Below are 11,827 nucleotides of genomic sequence, written 5' to 3'. Positions count from 1 at the left end.
GTATTGTCTCCAACATTAGTCTGTTCACCAGTTATCCACCATTTGCCCTGCCACCCATAACCAGAATAAAAGACAAGGATGTACAGTGCGCTCCAAAAGTATTGGGACAGTGACACATTTTGTTGTTGCTTTAGCTCTGTACTGGATTTTAAATGATACAATGATTGTGAGGTTAAAGGGCAGACTCAATTATTTTTACAACACTAACCAAACAACAACAACAAAAGACACCACATGTAAACACCACACCACATTGTTCTCTCTCTCATCCTATTTTGATTTAAGGGCACATTTCTATACTTTCATTTCTGTCATCCTGACAAAAAATCTAAATACAAATGTTGCATATATGGGAGGGCTGCAAATTTTTTTCAAGAATAAGAAATAAATAGGTAATTAATAATTAAAGAAAATTGCCAGCATTTTTTCATTATCTACATTATCTAAATTACATATGATTTATTAGTATAATATCAATAATTTTGAATCAATTTCCATGATTGGTATTAATGACATACTGTAAATAACAATATAATAATATGTACAGACTGTCAGCTTTAATCTGAATGAATCGTGAATAATGATAAGTGAGAAAGTTACATACGCACAAATGTCATACCCCCCAAAAATGCTAACCTCCCCTGTTATTGTAATGGTGAGAGTTTAGCATGTCTTCTCGGTATGATATTTGTGCATCTGTAACTTTCTCACTCACCATTATTCACGATTCATTCAGGATTATCCGTAATCATGGTAGCATCCACATTAATGTAGAAGTGTTTGTAAACATATTCTATTCTTATTTAAGTAAAATGAACTAAATAATGGCACATTACATTATTTACCATTCCTTTCTTTAGGGCACAAAATAATCTGAAACACAACCAAAACAAACAGCAAATGCATCCAACAAATTTGTATAGTCACAAGCTTGATGTAGTTGTTACGTGCTATGAATATGGGACCAAATACATCATTTTTTACTGCTTTAATACACATAAGTGAATTTGTCCTAATACTTTTGGTACCCTAAAACGGGGGGACTATGTACAAATTGTGCTGTATCTCTTAACGTTTTATTCGATAGGGATGGAAATACTCTCAAATTAAAGCTAACGGTCTGCACTTTAACCTTATTGTCATTGTATCATTTCATATCCAAAAGTGACAGAGTACAGCACCATTAAAAATATATATCACGTTCCCTATACTTTTGAACTCACTAGCTAGCTAGTTAGCGGGGTGCACGCTAATAGAGTTTCAATCGGTGACGTCACTCGCTATGAGACCTTGAAGTAGTTGTTCCCCTTGCTCTGCAAGAGCTGCGGCTTTTGTGGGACGATGGGTAATGATGCTTCGAGGGTGACTGTTGTCGATGTGTGCAGAAGGTCCCTGGTTCGAGCCCAGGTAGGGGCGAGGAGAAGGACGGAAGCTATACTGTTACATACGTTCAAACGTTTGGAGCTCACTGTATGTTCAAACACACTGACACACTATTACCCACTCTGCCTGTCTTTAATAACACCATGTAGCTCAGGACAAATGAAGACTAGTAAATACATAAACCTGGAGAAAACACAACTGCGATTAATACACTATTTGTTTTATATTAAAATCATTTTGAAATTAGGTTTAAACTTAAGAAACTTAAACCTGCATGCAAAAAGTGCATGTCAGAAACTCAAACGAAATCACTAAATCATGTTTGAAACTGTTGCTGACATAGTACCAAAACACAATAACATATTTATCTGGCAAGGTTACAAGATAAGATCATTGAAGATAATGATATGACAAGACACATCTGACTGAACGGCAAAGTGAGAGAGAGAGAGATGTGATGGTCAAGTGTTAAGTTCACGTTACTCATTACAGTCATTATAAACAGATGTAGGATCTTAATTTGAGCAAGTTTGTTACAACAGGAAAATAATCCTCCAGCAACAGTAAATGTGAATTATTATGTGGATTATTATTAATAGACATTTATGTAGTGATTGATACATTTCCATTAGAGCAAATCAAGTCTGATATTGTAAAGTGGATACATTATTTATAGCTATGCAATTCCTGCTGTGCAAGAAGATTCTTAGCAACAAAATGGTGGTCAAATTAAGATCCTACATCTGTACAGATCAAAGTTTCATCCAGACTCTGACTTTATTGGCCTGTTTACAATAGCAGATAAACACATATCCAACTCCTCCAGATTAAACATGGGCTTTGTCAATGCGCCATGGAGGATCACCGCTTTCATTGCAATTCTGGTTGTGTTCAAAGTAGGGCACACATCCTATGTTATTGAAAGGAATTGACTTAATTATAATAATTGTACATTTGATCAATTATATGTTGTGAGTCAAGCAGTGTCTCTTTTTGTTGTAGGTGCAAGCTGTTCCGACACGTTATGGTAAGTTCTAGATCGTCTCGTGCATAAGGGTGTATGTGTGATAATTTAACATTTAACATTTAAGTCATTTAGCAGACGCTCTTATCCAGAGCGACTTACAAATTGGATAATGCTCTGTGTTCTTACAGAATGGTTTCTCTGTTGAATGAATAGGTGGTGATGCAGATGCAGGTGAATTGCGAGAGGATATACTTGAGATCAATTCAGGTCATTTTCTCTACACTCTCTCAGTTAAACTGTAACATTACGGAAGTTATATAATAGTATGTGCAATAATCTCACAAATCTGGCAATATTTATTTTCCTGAGAGTGATAGATTTGTTTATTTCCTGATATTTCAGAAGCAGATCTAAATCTCTTTGAGGGAGACATTGCAGGTGATGTAAGTACACTTCTCTTCATAGCCTTGTTCTATGTAATAGTTGACTAAACATAAATCAGTTAGCCTCATTTTTTTAAATGGATTTTGCAGCCAAGGCGAAATGCAATCCTGGATGAAACGAGAAGATGGAAGTTTCCCATTCCTTACATCTTGACAGATTCTTTGGGTATGTAGGCTCTACCAACCATGTCTCAATGCTGTGTGAAATACAGTCATTGACAACATTCTGAAAACCAGTTCATATTCACTTCCTCAGAGCTGAATGCAAAAGGTGTTATTCACCAGGCATTCGAAGCATACCGCCTGAAATCCTGTGTGGACTTCAAGCCATATGAGGGAGAAAGCACATACATCTCCTTCACAAATCTGAGTGGGTGAGTTCAGCCAAATACACTGTAATGTCATGAGCTCTTGGTTAACTTTATGGACCGTCTGTCCCTCCAAAGCATAAAATGCAAGGTTTATTGGAGAGCACAGATTAGAAAATGCTTATCTAAGGAAATTACATTCATCATAGTGTTCTATGCGTCTACAGATTCCAAACCTGTAATAAACTGTGACCCCTCTTTTAGTGTAAAGTCGAGGAATACTGTATGTCACGCTCTGACCTTAGATATCTTTGTTTTCTTTATATTTGGTTAGGTCAGGGTGTGACGAGGGTGGGTATGCTAGTTTTTGTATGTCTAGGAGTTTTGTAGGTCTAGGTATTTGTATGTCTATGGTGGCCTGATATGGTTCCCAATCAGAGGCAGATGTTTATCGTTGTCTCTGATTGGGGATCATATTTAGGTAGCCATTTCCCCTTTGTGTTGGTCGATTCTTGCTCTATGTTTAGATGCCTGTCTGCATTATTCATATTAGCTTCACGGTTTGTTTTTTTGTTTTGTTAGTTTGTTCAGTGTTCAGTGTTCATTCTTTTAATAAATATAGAATGTACGCAAACAACTCTGCGCCTTGGTCCGATTCATACGACCGAACGTGACAGAATATGCTAAAGCATGTCACCATTGTTATGATGAGGTACACATTCTGTGTGGACCACAGTAAAGTAATGTTATGGTGAAATATGAAGTAAGCTGTACGTTTGTAAATCGGTTTTCTCCACAGAACACAAATGAGGAAACATTGTATTGTTCCTATTTTTCCTTTAGCACATTTTTCTTACTTACTTTTTTAAAACTCTTCATTGTTGGTCAAGGGCTTCTTGGTTAAGGGGGTCATTTATGGATCATTTAGCGATTTGAGTTAGAATTTTAGAACCCCTTCAGGTAAATATAAATATATATATGAAAAAATGATTGATAAAATATTACATTAGGCTTTTATTACTATAGCCCATAGAAACACATTGAAAAAACACATTCATAATTGTTTTTTAAGTGTCTGTCATATATCTAGGAGCTCAGAAATATTGTGTTTTTTTAATACACATATTTAACCCCTTTTGGGGGGTAGGCAGAAAACTACCTTCATACTTCCATTCATTTTTTGAAACTAGTACCAGTTACCTTCAAACGAGTCCCATGACACCATCGTTTTCGTGAGAATCTCCCCTTTCCACAGTGGGGTCACATTAGTTTGTAGCCGTAACAATTTGGACAGATGAGTCCCCTGACACTTGTGGGGGACATAATAGATATATAATAGGCTAAATAGTTCAGACGCTACAGGCGTTTTCGTGAGAAGACTGATTTTTTGGGGGATGTCTCATGGTGTGACAAACACATTTCACCGCGACATCTGGGGAGGTGGATTGAGAAACATCCAATGAATTGACAGATTTTGGGGATTGATGATGGGGATTGTGTCAATCGACACTTAGGGATAATTAAGGTCTATTAAGTAAGCATTTCTCGGTATGTGACGAATAACATTTTTTGAAATTTGATTTGATTTTGTGTTTACTCTCGTGTCATAATGCGTAATCCTGTCTGTGACGGCCACAGATGCTGGTCATTTGTAGGAGATGATAAGGTAGGACAGAACCTCTCCATAGGGGCGCGCTGTGACACCAAGGCCATCGTGGAGCACGAGCTCCTCCACGCTCTGGGCTTCTACCATGAGCAGTCACGCTCTGACAGAGACGACTACGTCAAGATCTGGTGGGACCAAATCATAGAAGGTGGGTGTGATGGAGTTAAGCACAGACGGTGGCAGATACAAGTATCAGTTGTGTATCAAAGTGTACACAGATTTGCAGATGTTATCACAGGTAGAGCAAAATGCTTGTGTTTTTAGCTCCAACAGCGCAGTAATACCTAGAAATAGGAGGGGAAAAAACACAATCCACACAAGAATAAGTGCAAATCTTACTTGGAAAAGTGATTTACAAGCGTCTAAAAATTTTGAATAACACATTCTGTAACCTGCCTATCTACAGGAAAGGAGCACAACTTTAACAAGTATGAGGACGACTTCATCACAGACCTGAACACGCCATATGACTATGAGTCCGTCATGCATTACAGGCCATTGTCTTTCAACAAGAACGCCACCATCCCTACCATCACCACAGCCATCCCAGCGTTCAATGAGATCATCGGACAGCGTCTGGACTTCAGCGCAGTAGACCTGCTCAGGCTGAACCGCCTGTACGACTGCAGTAAGTGACCCAGATGGAATGACCTACATGATCAAACTGCAAGAGCCATCAACTTTGCTCAGTAGCATCAAATAAAGTATAAGGAAATTATGATGAACAACCACAGCCTTAGACATTGCCATTCTGATAGAGATTTGATGATGATGATTATGAATAACAGCTAACAGAGTTGCTGTTGTTGCAGCCAATACACACACTCTCCTGGACCAGTGTTCCTTTGAGCTGATCAACATCTGTGGTATGATCCAGGGTGAGACTGACGAGGCAGACTGGGTCCAGACCCTGAGCAGCGCTGAGGAGCCAGACCACACACTGGCAGGCCGCTGCAGAGGTTCCTACAGTACTACCTACACACACGGACAAAATCTTTCACATTCTTCATCCTGTCGTGACTTTACTTTCATTCATATGATGACTGTTATTCATCTAATCAACTGACTACATTGAATTGTTTCCTGATTAAATGAATAATGTTACAATTAACGCATAAGAAATTTGGGCCACCATGAGAGCGATTGTTTATTTAGTTACCATCTCCTGAATTAAACTCTAAAAGGTCTTTACTTATCACATCCATAAAACAGTCAATGTATGAATCAACCCCTCGTATCATATCATCATTCTGAACAGTCAAAACCTCCTGCATCTGCAAAAACCTCAGCCTTACTTATGATTCAGTACTACACAAATGTGATTAATTATTTATTTACTAGCTAACTAAATGATAACACAGGATAAACATACACACTCAATACATTAGAAACAGGTCCCTAGCAGACTGTCACAATATTGCAGCTTGTTACAAAGGAGATGGGGAGGGCGAGAGACAGGGGCAGAGACATAACACTTTGGTACATTTAGAAACTACTCTCACAGTAATCATATATTTTGCACACAAACCACCGCCCGTTTGGAGTAAGAAATCATGAATGTATTCACGTGTAAATGCCTTGGTTCGCTGGGTATCTCGGTTGGAACCAAGCCTTCTTGGAAGGGGTTTTGTTTGGGCCTTTCCCGAAACACGTTTGTAATGCTCCAAAAGGGTCCCCACCTGTCTCTTCTACTGTTGTCCTCTGCCGTTTTCCAGTATCCATTGACTTGTCGTATAGTCCTGAACAGAACTACAGAGTTTATTCTACTTTCCATTCGCTCCTGAACCTTTCTCTTTGAATATAGGCTAGCCAGCAGTGTCGGTGGTATACATTGGGGGATGAGATTAAGAAGAGTAGTAGTATGGTACCGCTTAAGTTCACTTTTCTAGATACTTTACTTAGGACAGCTGATCAGCTGTACCAGTTATTGTCTGGGAGGTGACTATCGTCTCTACCTCGTGTTGAGATTTCAGAGTTCGAACCACTTGAGACGCCTTTCTGTTCTCATATGTGAATTCTTAAGCCCTCGTTTTATACAGTTCATTCAAAATGGGGTTGTTCGAGAGGCTGACATGCTCTCTGACCTCCCTCAAGGGGCAGTGACTACTCACTTGTAAAAAGTTATAGAAACAGTTTCCTCTTATATTTCTAACATCACATCGTTCTCTTAACAAAAACACTTTCATCATTGTTCATACAACGTATTGGATGGAGATTTCGCACATGTAGTGGGTATACTTTCCAAGTTACAGTATTTCCGTTATAACATGTTTAATGACATCACAAAATAACCAACAATATCACCAAGTTCTCTGTTGGGAATATTGTTCCAGTATTCGCTTTTGAATGAGTTAAAGTGTCAGCGGGAAAAGTCTCTGGCGATAAAGCACATTCCTTTGTGAATTTGGAGAGGGAGACACTGGATCTCCTCTCCTTTAATTTACAACAGGGTGTGAGGTGTCAACCCCCCCACACCAATTCCCTCCTCCCCCTATACATTTGGATCCTCACAGGACAGTCATGACAATCCTTCCACTTGATGTTAGCAATCATATATGGTTGGTTAAGTATTTGTACTGTATCAATGACCCTCTCTGTAGATGCTGGCTATTTCATGAGGTTTGACACATCTGAAGCGACAGTGGGGAAAAGCGCTCTTCTAGAGTCACGCATCCTCTACCCTAAGAGGAAGGAGCAGTGTCTGCAGTTCTTCTACAAGATGGTCGGGGCCCCCGGGGACAGGCTGTTTGTGTGGGTCAGAACAGACGATGGGACAGGAAATGTCTGCAGTGTCAAGAAGGTCCATACCATTACAGGTACTGTATTCAGGATAACCCCGCTTTCAACGAAATACATAAATGTGTTACACATATGGTTTGTAGAGTTTTGATAGTGTCTGTGTTGCATGTTAGTATAGGAAGGTGATCAAGAAGCTGATCAGATGTATTATTTCCTCAGGTGATGGAGATGACTCCTGGAATGTAGCCCACGTGACCTTGAAGGTCAAAGAGAAGTTCCGCTACTTCTTCCAGGGCACGGTAGGGTCCAACAACAATGCAGAGGGGGCCATCTTGATCGATGACATCACATTAACAGAAACCACCTGCCCCAGCGGCGTTTGGAGAATTCAGAACTTCACTGGCCTGCTCGCCATAACTCCAGCCGGAGGGCGCATCAGGAGCAAGCCGTTCTACAGCGCTGAGGGTTATGCTTACGGGATCAGCCTCTACCCCAAGGGAAGAAACGGCACATATCCTGACTATGTGGGTGTGACCTTCCATCTATGCAGCGGGGAGAACGACGGTGTGATGGAGTGGCCAGTGATGAACAGGCAGGCTACCGTCACTGCCATGGACCAGGACCCTGACGCTAAACTGAGGATGTCTGCCACCAGAAGCTTCACCACCGGTCAGTTAATGTAATCATGTGCTTATGAGTCCCTTACGTAAAATATGTCTTGCATCGCATACAAATAGGCACAGTATTGTTCAGTATTTACTAATTCGCTGTGAAATTGTATACGCTTGTATGATCTTAGTCCACCATAAAATATACAATCAAAAGTATACACCAGGCAATCTTTTGATACATGTAAAATAATTGGCTTTGTAACATGTTAATACCTTAAACTGTTTTTTCCCCCAGATACTACTAACCCATATTGGGTCAAGCCCACCAGCACCAGTGGGGCGGAGTGGGATGCGAGCTCCAACTGCTACAGAGGATCTGAGTATGGATGGACTACGTTCCTCTCTCATGACCAGCTGCACAGGAGAAGCTTTCTCAAGAACGATGATCTCATCATTGTTGCCGACTTTGACGGTGAGGGCCTGTACATCAAACTTGACAACATCAGTTTATTTGCTCAACATACAAAATAGCGAGACATACAGTGCATTCAAAAAGTATTCAGACCCAATCCACTTTTTCCACATTTTGTTACGTTACAGCCTTATTCTAAAATGGATTACATAAAACATTTTACTAATCCACCTACACACAATAACCCATAATGACGAAGCGAAAGCAGGTTTTTTAGAAATTTTGCAAATGTAAAAAAAAAAACTGAAATACCTATTCAGACACTTTACTATGAGACTTGAAATTGAGCTCAGGTGCATCTTGTTTACATTGATCATCATTGAGATGTTTCTACAACTTGATTGGAGTCCACCTGTGGTAAGTTCAAAGGCACACACCTGTTTATATAAGGTCCCACAGTTGAAAGTGCATGTCAGAGCATAAACCAAGCCATGAGGTTGAAGGAATGGTTTGTAGAACTCTGAGACAGGATTATGTAAATGCACAGATCTGGGGATCTGGGGAATGGTACCAAAAATTACTGCATCATTGAAGGTCCCCAAAAACACAGTGGCCATTCTTAAATGGAAGAAGTTTGGAACCACCAAGACTCTTCCTAGAGCTGGCCGCCCGGCCATACTGAGAAATTTGCGGAGAAGGGCCTTGGTCAGGGAGGTGACCAAAACCCCATGGTCACTCTGACAGAGCTCTAGAGGTCCTCTGTGGTGATGAGAGAAACTTCCAGAAGGACAACCATCTCTGCAGCACCCCACCAATCAGGCTTGGCACATGAGAGCCCGCTTGGAGTTTGCCAAACGGCACCTAAAAGACTCTCAGACCAATAGAAGCATGAATGCTAAGCGTCACGTCTGGAGGAAACCTGGCACCATCATTACGGTGATGCATCGAGGTGGCAGCATCATGCTGTGGGGATGTTTTTCAGCGGCAGGGACCGAGAGACTAGTCAGGATCGAGGGAAAGATGAACAGAGCAAAGTACGACTGGGGCAAAGGTCTACCTTCCAACAGGCCAACCACCCTAAGCACACTGCCAAGACAACGCAGGAGTGGCTTTGGGACAAGTCTCTGAATGTTCTTGAGTGGCCCAGTCAGAGCCTGGACTTGAACCTGATCTAACATCTCTGGAGAGGCCTGAAAATAGCTGTGCAGTGACGCTCCCCATTCAACCTGACAGAGCAAGAGAAGATCATCAGAGAAGAATGGGAGAAACTTCCTAAGTACAGGTGTGCCAAGCTTGTAGCGTCATACCCAAGAAGACTCAAGGCTGTATTCGCTTCCAAAGGTGCTTCAACAAAGTACTGAGTAAAGGGTCTGAATACTTATGTAAATGTGATATTTCAGTGGTTTTGCGTTGTCATTATGTAGTACTGAGTGTAGATTAAGGAGGGGGAAAAAAAGCAATTTCATCCATTTTAGAATAAGGGTGTAACTTAACAAAATGTGTAAAATAGGTCTGAATACTTTCCGAATGCACTGTACACTGTGCATTTATATATAGTGTATATTGTTATGTGATGATTTGAACAGTTTCTGACTGTTACTATTTAACCTAACCCACGTCACCCTAAAACTGTGCAAAGCAATCAATTGATATGGTCACTTGACAGCAAGAGACAAAATAGAGTTGAATAATTTAGCAGTTGGATTATTACACCACAAAACAACAAAAACAACAACATTCTCTCCCCTAACACTAAACAATTATTATTTGTGGATGTGTTCCAGATTTGACCCACCTGGTGAAGATGGAGGTCCCTGTCCAACCAAAGAGTCCCAGTGGTGACCTCCCAGAGGAGGAGACCCCCAGACAGGAGAAGGAGATGGCTGACGGTCCCAAACACAGACAGGCACGGGCCGTCCCTAGTGACCTGTGTAGCCCCGACCCCTGCCTCAACGGGGGAGTGTGTGTGGTTGAGAAACAAGGGAAAGCCACGTGCAGGTGTGTTTACAAGTATGACCTGCACAACCCCATACCAACACCTAGGGTTCAATTCAATCTGTATTTCGGAAATTCCGTGCTGCAGCGTGATTGAAATGTAAAGACAATGTTCCCACGTTTACAAAGACTACAATCACGGTAAACGTTGCATATGTCGGCTCAATCTGAAATTATCTTTACATATTAATTGCCCTATAGTGCTGAATTGATAGTGCAGTTACTGTGTGACAAACCATACACTCATTTCCTTTTCTGTTTTTTCATACACACATTTCCACTCCAGAATCTGCCAGATCTTTGTCTGTGTTGACTGATTCTGTAATTGTGAAGTTTGACATGGGCACATCACATCTGAGTCACTACTTGCAATATACAGTACATTATCATTTTGACATGCTCCCTGCATTTTTACTAGGGTTTTTGCTTCCATGAAAGCACAGTACGATATGGTATAGGAGACAAGGAGTGAGTATGTGTATTCACTGTTATCACTGACTCATAATGGCTGTTTTTCTCACTAAGGTGTGCCACTGGCCAGGCCACATACTATGCCGGTGAGACGTGTGAGAAGCAACATATCGATGGCCGCATTCTGGGCGTTCTGATTGGTGGAGTGGCAGGGACGATCGTGCTGACTCTGTCCATCTTCTCAGTCATCCGGAGAGTTCACTGAGTCACCATACTGCGTCACAGCTATACTTATGTACCACCTCAATCCCAATGCCTCTCTAAGAAACAGTGATTATAGATTGCCATGCGTAATATTGTATAATTGATGTTGTTATTTTGTTATTTTGAATCAATAAGAACTCCTTGACCATGGCTGGCATGCAATCAATTCATTGCAGAGAGGGACTTGTCATTTATTAAATTACTTATGTTTATGTTAGGTTTGGACGCTTGTAATTGTCTATAACACGAACTAAAACAATATTTTGGTAAGTTGCTCAATAATTGTTTATTTAACTAGGGAAGTCAGTTCAGAACAAATTCTTATTTACATTGACGGCCTAATTGTGCGCAGCCCTATGAGACTCCCAATCACGGCTGGATGTGATACAGTCTGGAATCGAACCAGGGACTGTAGTGACACCTCTTGCACTGAGATGCAGTGCCTTAGACCACTGCACCACTCAGGAGCCTGAATGAAATAATGAAATAATTGTAACAGCGTTCGTCTGTTGAAGGAAGAGAGTCGGACCGAAATGCAGCGTGTTGGTTACTCATGACTTTAATGAATGAAAACGCGGTACATGAAATAACTGAAACTAAATACAAAAACAACAGAACGGAACGTGAA

The 11,827-nt window shown here is 40.7% G+C and overlaps 1 protein-coding gene across 1 annotated transcript; it reads left to right on the top strand.

Annotated features, from left to right (window-relative positions):
• Positions 1-2,176: 2,176 nt before the first annotated feature.
• On the top strand, positions 2,177-11,469 carry mep1a.2 (meprin A, alpha (PABA peptide hydrolase), tandem duplicate 2). The gene is made up of 14 exons (XM_046291696.1): positions 2,177-2,279; positions 2,386-2,410; positions 2,564-2,617; positions 2,753-2,793; positions 2,884-2,959; positions 3,050-3,167; positions 4,740-4,915; positions 5,174-5,395; positions 5,580-5,726; positions 7,368-7,583; positions 7,726-8,175; positions 8,413-8,589; positions 10,314-10,527; positions 11,050-11,469. The coding sequence occupies exons 1-14, from the start codon at positions 2,217-2,219 to the stop codon at positions 11,198-11,200; spliced, it is 2,130 nt and encodes a 709-aa protein (XP_046147652.1). The 5' UTR covers positions 2,177-2,216; the 3' UTR covers positions 11,201-11,469.
• Positions 11,470-11,827: the final 358 nt, after the last annotated feature.

This window comes from Oncorhynchus gorbuscha, linkage group LG12 (genome assembly GCF_021184085.1).
Source record: "Oncorhynchus gorbuscha isolate QuinsamMale2020 ecotype Even-year linkage group LG12, OgorEven_v1.0, whole genome shotgun sequence".
Classification (NCBI taxonomy): Eukaryota; Metazoa; Chordata; class Actinopteri; order Salmoniformes; family Salmonidae; genus Oncorhynchus; species Oncorhynchus gorbuscha.
The sequence above is the reverse complement of the archived record's forward strand: the minus strand, read 5'-3'. Positions and strand labels throughout refer to the sequence as shown.